Source organism: Hibiscus syriacus, unplaced genomic scaffold, assembly GCF_006381635.1.
Source record: "Hibiscus syriacus cultivar Baekdansim isolate YM2019G1 unplaced genomic scaffold, ASM638163v2 tig00111231_pilon, whole genome shotgun sequence".
Lineage (NCBI taxonomy): Eukaryota > Viridiplantae > Streptophyta > Magnoliopsida > Malvales > Malvaceae > Hibiscus > Hibiscus syriacus.
The window spans coordinates 96,007-113,487 of NW_024063027.1; the positions used below are offsets into that span (position 1 = coordinate 96,007).

At 35.0% G+C, this 17,481-nt stretch overlaps 1 protein-coding gene and 3 pseudogenes across 1 annotated transcript in view; 3 read left to right on the forward strand and 1 right to left on the reverse strand.

Moving 5' to 3' along the window:
* Positions 1 to 4,859, forward strand: part of LOC120156554 (photosystem II 5 kDa protein, chloroplastic-like) — a 31,400-nt gene extending 26,541 nt beyond the window's left edge. The window contains exon 2 of the mRNA XM_039167856.1: positions 4,428 to 4,859. Coding sequence (XP_039023787.1) covers positions 4,462 to 4,782 — 321 coding nt within the window. The 5' untranslated portion in view covers positions 4,428 to 4,461 and the 3' untranslated portion in view covers positions 4,783 to 4,859. The remainder of the gene's footprint in view (positions 1 to 4,427) is intronic.
* On the forward strand, positions 1,823 to 3,903 carry LOC120156553 (annotated as a pseudogene).
* A 613-nt stretch (positions 4,860 to 5,472) lies between the features above and the next one.
* On the reverse strand, positions 5,473 to 9,274 carry LOC120156559 (annotated as a pseudogene).
* A 2,139-nt stretch (positions 9,275 to 11,413) lies between these two features.
* On the forward strand, positions 11,414 to 15,326 carry LOC120156542 (annotated as a pseudogene).
* Positions 15,327 to 17,481: the final 2,155 nt, after the last annotated feature.

Below are 17,481 nucleotides of genomic sequence, written 5' to 3' on the forward strand. Positions count from 1 at the left end.
GGAGGTCAGATCACACAAAACAATGCAATTTTGTGAATTTCATTTGGATGTGAACTGACTCACTGAGTCACTCTGTCCATTTTCACTTTCGACAGTGACCAAGCCCTTTACTTCAGTCACCACACAGATTTAGTATGAATGCACGATTAACCATTAAAGAAAGTCCGTGCCGTTTAAAGTATTTCATGTTTTTAACCGTGGGTCATTAATTCAAAACAATAAATGTGTTCATAATGATGTATTAAATGTTATTTTATACAGTTATTAAATGATTGTTAATATATCAAAATTTAGGGATAGTTGCATGAACGATCCCTGAATTACAATAAATCTTTTAATGTAGTATACGTAACTTCAAATATCTTTTTTGATACTTGAAGTTTCATTCCATCTATAAGAGTTATATGTCTTTGAACTCTGACCCGGTTTTGTTCTGATATCGTTCGAAGAGTGTGTGATACAAATGGTATGATGAATAAATAGATAAAGAAAGAAAAAACACGAAAATTTGTGTAGATGAAATTTGTCTGATATAAGACTATTAAATCAATACAAAACTTTACTTCCCATATTTTATGTATATATATATTTCACAAGGATTTCCATACATTTATCGTAGAAACTTTCTTATAGAAATAACTGTTCGAATCTAAAACTTTTTTTTTTAAATAACACTTCTTTTAATTATTGAAGTAATTTGATGGGTCTAACATTTTAGACTAGGGAAACCAAACAAAGTTGCATCATATCACCTTTATCATCATACTGCATAAGCATTTTCATGTATCTATTATAGAAAAACTTAGTGGGAGGTGAGTCGTCCATGCAAAGGTTGGGAAACATCAAATCACAAGGTTAATTGCCATAAGTTAAGCAACTTCCTCCATCATAGCTTAACATTTTCTGAATCTTGGCTAGTATAAGTGGTTATGATATAAAGCATGAGATACTAAAGAGCAACCATACATGTTTAAGGATCAAGCAATGTCCCAAACATGAAGGATAACATATTCTAACAAGAGAGATCTACCATAAATGCTTAATCTAATAGTAGAATGAGAATTTTACTTGGACCCGATGAGTTCTGATCTGATTCGGTTAAGTTATTTTTATGAAAATAATGTGTTTAGTTCGAGTTTTTTTAAAGGTAGAGTCGAATTGAGTCGAGTTTGAGTTTAGGATAAAAAACAAATCTTACTTGATAGTATAATTATCTCTTATATATTTAGGGATAATTGTAATAATACTTATTTCTATATTTTTTTCTATTAGGTCCTTATTTTATCAAATAAAAATGATTATATATATATAGGTCGGTAGGGTAGGATCGAATTCAGGTTTTGACCTAAAATTAGGTCAAATTTCAAGTCATATCGGATCCTCCTAAATCTGGGTCAGATCGAGTGTGGGTAGGCCAAAAATTCGACCCCACTCATGGCCATCCATATCCCAGACCATTAACTATAAGTTGGTTTAACATATGAGACACTAAGTCTTTTAAACAAAGGTTAAGAGCTTGAATTCTAATGTTGATAGAAAAATTATACAAAGACTCGTCTCTATAGAATTCTATTAAAATTAATCGATCAATATGTTGAATTATGGGTGTTGCTATCATAAAAATTCTTAATTCAAAAGTAATTGTGCCGTAAAGAAGGTTGGATCATAACAACATTCAATTTTTTTTGTTTTATCTTTGGTATTTGTACGCAAGATCAAAAGAATCAAATGGCCGAGGCCCGAGCCTTAAAAATAAAAAGAAGGAAATCCGCTTCACACTGGGCCAGACAAATGAATGTAAAAACCCCAGATTCGGTCTCTTGTTAGGTATAAATACTTCAGTGTCGCCGCTCTTATTGCGCGCTGCAATCGGATTTCTCTATACAAAGCCCTCGTTATTGTAAACGCGTACAATCCAAAAACAAAATGGCTGAGAGAGGAGGAGGTGAGCGTGGCGCTTTCAGGCGTGGCTTTGGTGGAAGATCCGGCCGTGGCCCAAGAGGAAGGCGCCGCGGCCGCAGAGATGAAGAAGAGAAATGGGTTCCCGTTACAAAGCTCGGGCGTTTGGTCAAAGCCGGGAAAATCACGTCCCTTGAGCAAATCTACCTCCACTCTCTCCCCATAAAGGAGTACCAAATCATCGACCAACTCGTTGGCCCTTCATTGAAAGACGAGGTCATGAAGATCACTCCAGTCCAGAAACAAACCCGTGCCGGGCAGCGTACCCGGTTCAAGGCCTTCGTCGTCGTTGGCGATGGAAATGGGCACGTCGGGTTGGGAGTGAAGTGTAGCAAAGAAGTTGCAACGGCTATAAGAGGAGCGATCATATTGGCCAAATTGTCTGTGATACCGGTGAGGAGAGGTTATTGGGGGAATAAGATTGGGAAACCTCACACGGTGCCGTGCAAAGTTACTGGGTAATGCGGGTCAGTTACTGTTAGGATGGTGCCGGCGCCTAGAGGTGCTGGGATTGTGGCTGCTAGGGTGCCCAAGAAGGTGCTTCAGTTTGCTGGGTTTGAGGATGTTTTCACTTCTTCCCGGGGTTCTACTAAGACTCTTGGTAACTTTGTAAAGGTATTGCTTTTATTTTCCTTTTAAAGTACGTTTTTACGAAAAATGTTGGCTTTCGTTATTTAGTATTGATTTCGATTTTGCTTATATCTAGTAGGAAATGGGTTTTAACGTTTAATTGTATGAACTAATTTTGTTTATCTTTATTTTAACTTTTCTATTGTTTAAAGTAATGGGATTTTTTGCTTGGTCTTTGATGAGCTATCTTAGAGTTGGAATGTGTATGTATGAATGCTGGATTAACTCTATATAAATTGTTTACAACTCAACATATAGTGGATTGTCTGTCTTAATTTGGGATATTCATAATTTATGAGTGGCCAGATGTTTTATGGGTTTCAATTTTTTCTTATATCTCTGGTGCAATCCATCATATGTTGGAAAAAGTAATGTTATCTTGAACTTATCTCCTTGTGATTGTAATTGATTTGTTGATGGTGTTGACAGCATGACATAATAAATCTGTTATTGGTGTATGGTAATGAATTTGTAATACGTACAAGTCTCATTGATTATACAACTTATCAATTATTTGAGTTGAAATGTGTTGAAGGTATTTTACCTTTTTCTGCCTGGCTCTTGGTTTGGAATCTGATGATAGATTAGTTAGTTTCCAAATGCTCTGTTAATAAGTTCTACTTATATTACTTTGATAGTGTTCTTATTATATACTATTGTTTTATGACTTGTATTGCCCTACGCGTTTTGTGGGTGTAGATTTTTGAACTCAATTGTTGATGCAACACCTTTATAATTGATGTCGGTTTCTTCCATACTATTTGAAATCAAATATTTTCTGGTGTAAATATGTGGTTTTTGGGCTATGTGTTTGCAAATTGTAATTACTATATGTTCCCAATCTAACTGATTCTTGCAGGTATTTTTATTTAATTATCACAACATTAGATGTTTTGTCTAGATGCCTGCGTTATGATATGATCCCTTGTTGAGTTATTTTGGATATCTGATTACCTTTTGCTTCTGGAAATAAAAAATGCAGGCAACCTTTGAGTGTCTTTTGAAAACATACGGTTTCTTGACTCCCGATTTCTGGAAAGAGACTCGTTTCACAAGGTCTCCTTTCCAGGAGTATACTGATCTATTGGGAAAGCCGGTGAAGACTCTTATATTCGAAGATGCAGAGAGGGTGGTTGATGCATGATGGTGTTGAGCGCCATAGGGTAGCAATGCAAGTTCTTTTTGCCTGTTAAGACGATGCCTATGTTTAGTTCTTTGCTTATTTGGTTGTCATAAGATATTTAGCACCTTTTCAGCAACTTGAAGTTTTGTTTGAATCGGTGCGGATTTTGTTCTTCAAAGCATATGGTTGATGTATGACTTTGTCTTCTCTTCTTAGTGCTGCTTGTTCCTTGATGCTTATTTCGAGATCAAATAAATCAACAAATAGCATTGCCGATTTTAGTGACAGAAGCAAAAAGGAGAAGAAAAGAATTCAATTCCTGTGAGTTTGAGGCATGCAGTAGCTGCCTATCGGCATGTCTACCCCTTTTTGTGTTTGTATTCATTGAAAGCAGTTTCAGATCCGGCAGTTAATTAAGTTAAATAATTTGATCCAAGTTATTTAGTGTTGTAATATTTCCAAGCTAATGTCAATAATTGCTGTGAAATATCGAGAGAAATTTGGCACTCGATAAAGGTGGTTTTGACAACCACAAGCACCAAAAAACATCTGGAATTTACAGATAAATCTACACGTGGCAATGACCCATTTGCCCCATCATTTCTTTGGATAAGGAAATGGATGAGGGGTTACCAACAAGCCACTTTTGGCCTTTATTTCACTCAATTTTCTCAAATACAATCCAAGTCCAGCATCTCACTCACAAACAAAACTTGAAGAAGAGAGGAGTTTCCCTTACTTGCACAGACATGGCTTCAATGAGCATGACCGCCTCTCTCCTTCCGAGCTCAAGCACCGCTTTGACTAGACTTCCTTGGAGACCTGCTCGCAGAGGTGCGATCGTGGCGAAGGCAGCCGGCGCGGATCAAGGCAAGAAGGGCGGCTTGGAAATGAAACCAGAGAGCAGCAATGGGAGGAGGGAGTTGATATTTGCAGCTGCAGCAGCTGCTGCTTGCTCGTTTGCAAATGTTGCCATGGGTGTAGAGCCAAAAAATGGGACTCCTGAAGCAAAGAAAAAGTATGCTCCGATTTGTGTCACAATGCCTACTGCCAGAATCTGTCGCAAGTGAGAAACCTTACGTTCCTTTGTATTCAATGTGCGAGATTCATGTACTTGCTTGTATGAAAACTTGCATCTTTTTTATTGTAGAATCCTCCTCTCTGTTTAACTTCATCCATAAAATTAAAAAGCAGGTAATTATCCATAACTTGATCAACTTAAATAGTGAAGAAACTTGAGTTTAAAGGGCAGGCTAATAATCATAAAATTAAATGATCATATATATATATGAATTTTGCATTTGAAGAAGCCATTTATTTATGTTTTTTAAACGTAGTTTTGATAGCCTCTTGTATTAACTGTCGTGGGAGTATTGAGGTTGAAAATTGCACAATGAAACTGTTTATATCATGTGCAATGCCAATTTCTTCTGGTCCCGAGTAAGAGCCTAACATAACTTGAATAATGAGAAATTCGAGTTCAATCGAAACCCATGGCTCAAACCTCGACTCAAGCTCAAGGAATGCCTGCTTATTTTTAGTTCTGATTTCAACTTCAACTAGTTTGATGACTTGAGTAGTTTGAGCTCGACTCAACAATTACCAATTAAATTCGACTATTCGAGTCATTTTTTTCTCAGGTAGGAATACAAACCATCTGTTTCTTTAAATACAAGAAACATTGGGCAATGAATACTGAATTCTGTTACATGGGAAATCACCTAAAATAGGCACAAAGTAGTTGTGTCTTTCAACAGACGGCACATAATGGTAGACATCCACAAACTTCCCTTTTTTTAACGAAAAAGACCCGTTGGACAGACTGTAGATATGGACATATTTACAACCACAAACAAAATTGTGGATCACATCACTTGAACATTTCCCCTCTAATTCCTTCTTTTTGCAACTAATTCATCTGTAACTCGGCTAATAAAACACATGGACATCAATCTACCAGTATCTACCTCAAAGGTTCCACTCGAAAAACAAAATGAAATAATAAAACGAAATCGAGAGTATAAACCAAACAGTAATCAAGGAGATCGTCGTCTTCTTTTTCGTAGAAACAGTACTTTTAACTTTTTTTTTATTCATCTACATTCGACTTGTACTCAATTGGCTGATTGCAATGAACCATTTCTCATCAACTTCAGGCTTAGACTGCTGAATCTTTCACGTGAATATTGTCTCGATGCTTTTCTCCAATCGGTGCCAGCTTTCATCATCACAACGAACTCCTCGCAGCTTATGCGCCCATCCTGCAACAAAAGATTAGGCTTTGAACCATATCTACATTCGAAACCAAGCTCGTAAAACAAAGATTGTAGTGGTGGTTTAAAGCAATGATCAGGTGCAATACAGAGACAAGCACGATAAGCATTGATAAGATGATGTGTCAGCCCTTGGCATGGATAATTTCATGGCAAAAATGTCAAGAAAACGCTTTGACAAGTTCAAATCAAATCCACTATAACCAAGCAAGAAAATGTCACCTTGTCAGTGTCGACATCGTGCATAATGGCATCGATAACTTCCTCACTGGTATCAACTTCATCATTTAAGGAATCGTGCAGATCCTCTATCTCTAAGAAACCACTTTTATTTAGATCAAAGAAGGCAAAAGCTTTATGCAAGTGCTCATCATGGCCATTTTCCTAAGGTGAACCGAAACTGCTACAAACTCCCCATAATTCAGAGCACCATTGCCATCAACATCAGCCTGTTAAAAGCAGGTTGCAGTTATTCCATTGATGAAACCGAAAGTTTTAAATATGAAACATTAATTATAGGAGGTCAAATGCTGTAAACCGAGTGTATGCAATAAACGGAGGAGCAGATTATAGAATTCGTGCAAGATGCATCTCCCAAAAGGAGAAGAATCAAGCCGCACAGTAGGGCATAATGAAGCCTACTTTCAATAACCCCACAAACATAAATCGGTTACATTAGTCATACTTTTAGTTCTTAGATCAGGAGGAATTGGAAACAAGATTTTGGGGTTCATATGATCTTACAGATTCCACTAGGATTTGCAAATCTTCATCAGGAATTTGTTGGCCAAGCTTTTGCAACCCGGCCCGAAGCTCCTCAAGGTTTATTTTGCCTTGTTTTCCAGTGTCCATAACATCGAAGGCCTCTTTTATGCCAGCTGCTTCCTCCATCAACAAATGCTCAGCAATCACCTTGCAAATCGAAAAATTTAAAACATTAAAAGTATAAATTGTGGGTGTACGTACATTGCCAATATTGAGCAGGTTAATAGGTAGACCCCAAAAATTTGCATCCTATAACTTTAAAGTAGATAAACTACAAGAGTTCTGCGAATCATTACCCTTAGAGCTCTCTTCTTCAGCTTGTTCATTACAGAAAATTGTTTGAGCCGAGCTTTCACAGTTTCACCCAATGCAACATTGGGTGCTTTCTTGGCATTTTGAATCCACGGATATTCTGGTTACGGTAGTTTGGATGAGTTTTCATACATGGAAAATATATATCAACATACAGAAAGCATGTAAGATGTACAGAAGGTTACCAAGCACTCCTTGTGCTGTAAGACGTAGCTTTGGATCAGGATTAAGCATTTTATTTACAAGGTCCTTTGCATTGTCCGAAACCTTAGGCCATGGTCCCTCTTAAAGTCGATAACAGAGCGAATAATTGCCTGCGCTACTCCCTGCTCAGTCTCTGCATGCAAACGCAAACGTTTTCTTATATATATATTGACGACGGCATGGGAGTAGATAGAGAAAATGTATGCAAAAAGATACACCTGCAATGTTATATTTATTTTTCTGCTCAGTCTCTCTCTATCTTTTCCCAAACTCTGGAAGCACACACACTGTCTTCACATTTATCTTGAGATGTAACCTTCATGAAGTTGAATGATAAAAAGGAGAACTTGTTGAAAATTTAAAGACCAACCAGCCCAGAATGGTGGCACACCACAGAGTAAAATATAGAGGATAACTCCAGCACTCCAGACATCGACCTCTGGGCCATAATTTCGTTTAAGAACCTCTGGTGCCATGTAATATGGGCTTCCTACGATCTCATTGAATCGTTCACCTGTTAAGAAAGAACATTCTTGAGGAAAACTTGAGCAGCTTGAGCATAATATAAAAAAGGAGACAACTCAAAGATGGAAGGAGAGAAGACTTGTGAAATTCATCTAGTCGATAATTAATGGAATAGTTGATATGCAATACCAGGTTTAAAGAAGACTGACAGCCCAAAATCAATTGCCTTCAATGGTGCAGTTTCCTTCTTATTTGCAAACAGAAAATTCTCAGGTTTGAGATCGCGATGCATGACTCCTTGTTTATGGCACATCTGCAACATAAATCAAATACAGCCGGTTAAATGTTTTCATCTGAAATAAAAGCACCATCATCAAGATAGAGAAAAAAAGAAAGCAATTGCTTAATGTTACATAGACAGTGATCAGTGAAACGTGAAAGGAAAGAAAGTTGGAAGTACAAAACAAGAGTTTGGTTTTTTATTACTTGCAAAACACCGAGATAATCAATCCGAATGAATGGCTGAAATTGTTCACAGCTGTAGCTTTTATATCAAATGACAAGATTCAATCTACCGAACTGGGTTTAAGTGCAACGGATAGCATATCAAACCTACAAAAACCAACCCGGTAAACCGATGGAAATCATTGTTTTGTTTCAAAGAGGTTCACATCAATAAGAAAAACTCATTTATCAGTGAAATTATAGTTAGAAATTAAAGTGAAAAACTAGATCTGAGGCTCCTGTAATACTGAAAGGCTTAAACTAGTTTCCAGCAAATGAACCTCATGTAAGACCATAAACATGATGTGCATGACAATGCAAATTCAACAACAGAAAGATCATTCAGAATTCAACCTGAACAATTTCGACAATAGTCCTCATAACCCCTGCGGCTGCTCGTTCGGTGTAGTGTCCCCTTGCAACAATCCTATCGAACAACTCTCCCCCCTCACACAGTTCCATAACAATGTGAACAGCATCATCATCCTAATAAGTATCCTTCAATGTCACGTTATTAGGATGCTTAGGCAAATGCTTCATTATCTCTACCTCCCTCCTCACATCCTCGATATCCACCGCAGTCCTCAGTTTCTTCTTGGATATCGATTTACAAGCATATTTCTCACCAGAGTTCACATCGGTACACAGATATGTCACCCCGAATTTGCAGCGCCCCAGCTCACGGCCCAGATCTAGTGTTAGAAATCTTAGTATTCAAACTTGCCAGAAACCTTGCCATAATTGCCTCCCGGTCTTCTTCAATATTTGCACGGATCATGGCTACTTCCACCTCTTTAAAGTAATCCTCTAAGCTCATGTTTCCTTGCTTAAGGTTCTGCAACTTCTGGAACAAGTCTCGGTGATAATGCACAGGTATAAACCTTCTCCTCATAATGGCCTTCATGTCTTGCCAGTTGTTGATAGGTTGTTCCCTATTTCTTACTCTTGTAGAAGTTAATTGATCCCACCAAACAAGGGCATAATCACAAACTCCACTGTTGTCGGTCTCACTTTCCTTTGCTATGAGTAGTTGTGACATTCGAACACATGATCTACTTTGGCTTCCCAATCTAAGTATGCTTCCGGATTAGTTTTGCCTTGAAATGTTTTCTAATAGTTGAGGAATTCAATAAAGCAATACTCTTTAGTCAGAAGACTATTTTATAACTATTCATTGTCGAAGAATTTAATAAAGAAGTACCTTATAATCAGGACCATTTACATGCCCTATGAAAAGTAGAAATTAATTTAGCTTGTAATTTTAAAATTAGGGCTTAAGTTTCGAAACTCGAACATTAAAAAAATACCAAAGTAACTTTCTTAAGAAAAAATAAAAACTTAAAATGCATTCTTAAACTATAAGAAACCATTTACATTGATTTTCAGCTATCAAAGTCACCAAGCATACATTTATTATTCAAGATACAAACTACATACAAGTATATAAAGGATTAAATCTTAGAGTTAATTGCACCATATGTTTTCAAACTATGGCTCTCATCTATATTAGTTTCTAAACTTTTGAATATTCTAATTTCATCCTCAAACTATGATACTCATTCTAAATTAGTCTTTAAACTTTTGAGCATTCCAATTTCATCATCAAACTATGACTCGCATTCTAAATTAGTCCCCAAACTTTTAAATCTTCCAATTTCATTCCCCAAATCCATCCAAATATGTAATTAGTTTTAATCATAGTTTAACCTAAACTTTTTTTTTCAAACTTATAATAATATATATTGGCCTAACGATTTATTAACGTGGAATGTGATTAGTATATACATAAACTTTGTGTTGAAATTGAAATGTTGAAGAGGTTTAGGGACCAATTTAGAATGAAGGATATAGTTTGGGGATGACACAAAAATATTCAACAATTTGAGAACAATTTTAGAATGGCATTCATAGTTTAGGGATGAAACTAAAATATTAAAAAGTTTAGGATCAATTTAGAAAAATGATCATAATTTAAGGATGTACAAAGAAAATAACTCTAAAATCTTATTATTCAATATAATTTTACAATCAAACATCAACAGTTTCTCTAATTTCAACTTAACATAATTCACTTGTCATGTTTATCGAGATTTCATTAAGGCGGCGTTTGGATGGGGAATGTGGGATTCCCATGAGAATGAAATCCACATTCCCACGTTTGGTTAGCTGGGAATCTCATTCCCGGTAATGTAAAATTACCAATAGTGAATTTTTTGGGATATATTATCGAGAATGTCATTACATCTCTTTCCATAGGTATTGTTGGATTACAAGTGTTTTGGACTAAAATATCATTTTTCTGTCGTTGAATAATGAAAATTCTACGAATGTTAAATTACAAATTTATCCTTAAATTATTTTAGATTTACAAAAAAGTCTATAATTAAAATTTTATATAAAGTTCAGAGGTTAAAATAAAATTTTACCCTTTCATTAAACCTTTTTATATTTTTAATTTTGTAAAAAAATATATATAAATTTTATGAATTTAAATTTTTTAAAGAAAATATATAAATATTTTTCAACTTGTTAAAAAACAAATATATAATAAGGACAATTTGATCAAATATACATTTCAATAATCTTTTATTCCTTTAACCAGACAACATAATCTTACATTCCTGCTAAATCAACTAAACACAAAATACAATATTCCTTGTAATCTTATTCCCTAATAATCTTACATTCCCACTGATAATCTTACATTCTGTGAACCAAACGCACATCGAAGATCACATCACACATGACATATACATTTGATCCATTTATCAATGATAATCGTTATGCTAAAACACATGCTTATTCAAGCTAATCCTATAAATTTGTTTAATTTATAAAAATTATTAAAGATATTTAAATTTTTCAAATTTTTTTATTCAAGTTTAAAATCATAAGAAAACATTACCAAATTATAAAATTTATATATTTATTAATTTTTGAATTAATAAAAAGACATTAACAATATAATACATAGTTCTCATTGACTCATTTTCGTAATGTATATTTCGTTCTATATATATATATATATGCAGAAAACAAAAGAGAAATCCAGGTCACCATGATGCTGACATGGCTGAAATCTATTGGCTAAAGGAAAGATGCAGGATTTCATTTGGGATTCCGTAATACATGATATATAAATGCAAGAGAACTCGGGCAGTGTGAAAGGGAGAAAGAAACAGAAACGAAAAATAACATAAAACTGAAGCATCAGCCAGAAAACAACTGGAAGTACAATTAGTAGGACAGGAAACCAAATAGCAGAGGAAAAAAAATGAAGAAATCTGGAGCAGCAGAGAAGAAGAAAGCCAGGAGATCTTCGGCCGCCGTACAAAACGGAAGCAGAGATCAGAGTTCATTCACCCCTTCCAAGGTCCGTCTTTCCCCCTCGTTTCTCTGATCTAGGGTTTTCTATTTATTTATGTTTCATTTGGCTTTGATCCTTATTTTTATGGGTTGAATTTAAATACTACAATCATTTCGCCAGTAAAGAAAACTTTTCATTTGAATTGTTAATCGCATTCGTATTAACTGTTGGTGCCAGCTAATTGTATTGATGCACTGCAGTTTTTTTTTTGTGTGTGTGTTAGTTTTATTCTTTTTGGAACGTTCTTTTTAATTATCTTTAGCAGTAAAGAAACGAAGGGATAGATTCCCAGAAATGGATACACGTATAGGATGTCTGAATTATTCATTACATTTGGAAGGGTTACGTTGCTCTAGAATGCTCCATCTTGTGGTATCCGATATTCCCCTTTTACCAAAAGAAAATTAAGGTTTTGAGTGACAGTATCTGAATCCCACCTAAAAATTAAAATTACTCAACTTTAGATAGTACTTATGTAGTAATCATCACACAAAAGAAATTGAGGAAATTATGTTGACTTACTTTCGTATTAGTTTCTCCAACGATTCAGAAAATGTTGCTTCCCTGGTGAATCGAAATTACATGTTAACTTATTAACGCTTTACAAATTTACACTAGCATTTTGTGCTCGTGTGTCTATTTTCCTGTCGTGGTTTGTGGTTATTGCCTTTTAGGCTTGACTTTACCTGATTTTCGACATGCTTTTGTTTGCTTGTGATTCATGAATTTTATTTAGTCTAATTTATGTATCATTTCCTTCCTACCCAGAAACAAGCTGCCAAGAAGGATGTGTTTCAGTTGTTTGCTGAGAAAGTGAGGGACCGTAAAGATTTAGAGTCTAGATGGGCTATTTTGCAGGAAACTCGTGTTGAATATTTCAGAGGGAAGGATTTTGTAAACTTTATCAAAAATCATCCTGAGCTTAAAGATATACTGGAGTCAGATAGAAATCTGGAAACTGAAGTTATTGCAAACAGTTTGTTGCAAAAAAATCTTTTGGTGCGTTGCGATCGTGTCGTAAAAACTGTTCGTCCGGGGAAGAAAAAGTTGTCTACCTGGCCTGCACATTTAGAAATTTTCCCTGTGAGTTCCTTACTATTTTAGCATTAAAATATTTGATAAATGATTTTCTGCTTTCACTTATGTAACGTATGTGTTTGATCATGATTGTCTTGTGCAATGAGTTCTCTTTCCACAATTACTAAATGTAGTTCTGCACAACGACTCCAGTGCAAACTTTTTCAAAGAATAATTCTAAAGAATTTATGTTTACCATGTGCAAATACATTAGGCATAGACATACCCATGACCTGGCCAACGATGTCCTTTTTTTAATAATATTATTTTGTGTTGTTCTAGCCTCCTAGTGACTTTTCTATCTTATTGAGTCATTCGTAAAGCCTGAAGCCTCCTATGCCCTGAGGTTTATTATATATATATATATATATATATATATATATATTTGATCTCAAGGATAGTGACTTTTGTTTTATTTATAACCATTCACTATAATTTGCTTTCTACATATTTCAGTTTAAAAGTTCTTTTTTCCTCCTCCCTCATCCCAATTTCAGTGCTTTTGTTTCTTGGCATCCTTCGTTTTCTCTTTCATTTAACTCTTGAAGTAGTGTGTGTACATATATTTGGTAATCTATCGTAACATTTTGATTGTTTCACACACACACAAAAATGCTTTTCATGATCTGTAACCAAAGCAGAAACAAAATTTTGCTGAATCAAATGTCTTTTGGAAACTAATGCTCTTTTTATGTGGAATTATCAATATTCTGACACTTTTTTCAGGAGCAAGTCTTCTCCGAAAATGATGCCTTTTTTGCATGGACATTTGTGACACGGCGGCCGTTATGGCAGACACTTCTCTCATTTTTCTGGCCTGTTTTGACACTTGCTATTTGCTTGTTTCCTGTTTATCCACTTTGATGCAAACTACTAATACTCTACTCTTGTGCGGGAGTTCTTCTACTTATTCTCACCATGCTTTTATGTAAGTTTTTCTGTGTTATTTTCTTCTTTAGTATATTGGATACTTTTTATATATGTAAAGAAGAAACATAATTCTATAATGGTGTCTGAAGCAAGTATTAGTTCTTAGTTTGATTTTGTGGTTAGTGACTAGCATTTGCAATGATCTCGGTAGTACAATTCCATACCTATTGAGCAAGGTTTTGCAATTGTTGTCATCAGACCTTTTACTGTCTGTCTAGGGTTTTGTTTGCTACAGATGCTATGTCTGTCTTGCCGATTAACAACTTTCTTATACACTGATAATATAAAGAGCTGGTAAATTTTCTTTGCTCTCTCTCTCTCTCTTTCTCTTGTACGAGAGCATATGATATAGCTATGTTTTTTTTGGAAACAATGACAAAAGTTCAAACTCACGCTTTGCAAGAAGATGAAAGTCATTCTATTGGTTCACTTTCCAGTTTCCACTAGAGATTCCCATTAAACTATATCACCAAAAACACCAAAAGGAAGTAACATAGTGAGCCAGAGATGCACTGTGGACACACAACTACTTTTCCATCAAATGTAGGTAAGAAGTGGAAGTGTGTTGCTAAGTGCACTTATTGTTGTTGAGTTAAAACAGATGAAGGTTTTGACCTGCCTGAATGTGATCCTAGTTTGTATAAGGTTATGTTTGCATAATCAGTTTAAGATATAGTTTAAATTACCAGTTCTCTCTGAATTTAGTTTTCTTTATACCAGTTGTCAATTGCTTGTTTTGGTTTTTCACCTTCTTACACATTTCATTGGCTTTAAATTTTGCAGTGAGAGCTGCTATATTTGGTGCTGCATGGATCATTCTTGGAAAACGTGTTTGGTTCTTCCCAAACATCCTTGCTGAGGAAGCAACATTGCGAGAATTATTCCGTTTTTTGGCCCCAAAAGGATGAAGAACCGCGACCAAAATGGACGGCAAGACTGTTCTATGCAGTAGTAGCTGTGTTGGTCATATTGTTGCTGAAGCACCATGCTCCGGATGAGGCTGCTAGAGCAAGGTCAGTCGCGAATCTGCTCCTATTTAAATAGTTGCATAAGCATTTTTATTTTTGTTTCTCACGACAGTTCAGTAATCTTATTGTTGTAGAAAGGCTGATATGATTTGTGAAAATCGTAAAATATATTTGCTTGATGTTATTCGTAACTGAAATCTGGTCATCATGATCCATGGGGTATATATAATTTGGTTGCGAAAGCCATCTTTGCTCTCAAATCTAGAATCATGAAGTCGATCGTAGTCTTAATACATTTATAGTTCCCCCCCAATCCCCAATTTCTTGTGTGGTATTTGATCCCTCGTTTATGAATTTTAATCTGAAGTTTTTATATCACTCTTGCAGGTATCAGAAACGGGTGTCAAACATAATCGACGATGTGCTTGAATGGTCTCCAAGCTTGGCACTATCCGGGATGATGGAGAAACAAACAATGGTTAATGCAACAGAAAGCAACGATAATTCAATGGAGAGCAAGGTTACATCAGAGACTGTATTCTCTGCCGAGGAAACTGATCAACATCATAATGATACTGCGGGGTAGATCATTTCAAGCTCGGAATTTGTCGAAAAATGGGAGTGTAATATCAACAGAAAATAAAGAAGAAAAACAGTCGTATGTTGAAAAGGATAGACTTACATCACAAACAGTAGAGCAGTTGGAAGTCATAATATAGATCCCGTGAAAAATATTTATTTTGTGTTAACCTTTTGGTGAAGGTTCATCCATATCTCCATTTACGTTTTATTTTCTGTGCTAAAAAGTATGATTTGATTAACTCACCATTGCGAGGTTAGTAAAGGCTCATTATTTTATCTTCTTAAAATGCACTCAAAATCAGTGCTAATCCGATCAACAAAATGCGGTAAGTACAAGTTTGTCTAAGGAAATGTCTCAATTCAATATGACAAAGGATCGGTACCCTTTCCTTTTCTCTTAGGTTATGAATTAAGTATACATTAAGAGCAAAGTTCTCTTTTCCCTCCCTAAGTAGTAATTGTTCTAAAAAAAACGACGTGCTTGTTATAGATTCAGTCTTTTAATAAATCAGATATCAGATATTTTTATAATATCTCAATCAATATTTCTAAGCAAATACATATGAGAAAAAACAAGTCAGAACCCCTCCCAATGCACCTTAAACCTAAACTCATCTCTTATTTCTGAAAACCCCATTTGAACCAATAAAATAACTTATGATCTTAAAATGAGTGAGGGAGAAATGATACTAAAATATTATTTGATACCAACAATCAGTTGGTTTAGTGGGATGGGGCGTTAGATCTCTTAAATAAGGTCAGAAATTCGAACTTTGACGTTTGCGAATGGAGCAAACTAGATTAATAGAGTCGCAGGCTCTGTAGTAAAAATTTGAATGCAAAAAAAGGAAATAGGCGTCTTAAGGATTTGGATTGGGGTGGGATGAAACCAGAGGCTTGATTAGATTTGGGCTTCAAGACCATCTTCACATGACATATAAACACTTTGCATAGTTTTGCGTGGAATAAAGGGTCATTTGTGGACCAAGAGCAGCAACATAAATTTCCGGTATAAAACATCACATTCATGTCTTTCCCTTTCCCTCTTTAGATTAATTACTACATTACCAGCAAATTAACATGCTTTCCGGTACAAAGGAGGGAAATTAATGTTTGTAGAATTAAGAGAAAGAACAGAATATGCAATAACGAATCCTTTCCTTCTGCATCTGACATAAAGAATGTAAGAAATTAATCAATCTTTTTAATCAAACTTACTCAATTCTATGGCTGGATTCTGGATATTCCTGCAGACTAAAAACATTTGCCAATTGGAAAGATATTAATGCTTTGTCTTAAATTACTAAAGAAATGTTCAACAAAGGCATCTGTGGACCAAAGTTAACATAAAATTTGTCATCTTAAAGCCGCCCTTAACATTATTCTTCAGTGAATAAGGACTGGCAATAGATCAATGCTTTTGATCTCTGAATGTGTTTTAAAGAAAGAAGAACACAAGAGTAAGCCCTGCGTTTTTATATATATTATATCTGCATGCAGTATAATTCTGTGCAGTGCTCGGCTCAATTAAATTTGGTACAAAAATGAGTTTTTTTTCCAGAACATAAATTAATCACAGTAAATCTATCATGCATGCATGCATGTTTTTTTTTTGGTATAGTTTATCTCTTCCTTTATGATGTTTCTAAAACAGTAGCTCCAACTTTTTCCAATGAATAGGATGTTTTATTTGCAGACAAATTTATACTTTATTGTCTCACCAGGATATGTTCAACAAAGGCATTGTGGTCCAAAGTTAGTGAAAAAAACAAATGGCGATACCTGAAATTTCACCCTTCTCCATCCTCTGAAAGATTGGGTACCCTAATTGGGAAGATGCTAAATAGAGTTAACGCTTTTATCTTGGAAAGAAAAGGAAAAGAAAAAAATATACGAAGGAATATAAGATATTGAAGGAAAAGAAGAGAAAGAAGGGAATATACATTAAAGAAGTTATGCTTACTTTGCTTTCTTAAATGTATTATGTGTTGGGTGCTATTCAAGATTTTTTTAGGTTGCTATAATTAGGGGTGTAAATGAATCGAAACTGAACAGATAAATTTATGTTTGTGTTTGTTTGTTTTTTTAGGTGTTCGTTTATTTTTTTTAAAGGCGTTCGTGTTCGTTGATTTAACGTTCTGGATCCTTTTATTTGCAAGGCAACAAAATGGTGAAACTACGCCAATGATTTTTAAATTATTTAAGCTTCACAGTTTAAATTTTAAAGTTTACCTTATCTTCAATTTAGTCCCTATCTTCACTAATATTTAAAATGTAAAAAGTGGAGAAAAGAGAATCGAATAAACGAACTTATAAGTTAGT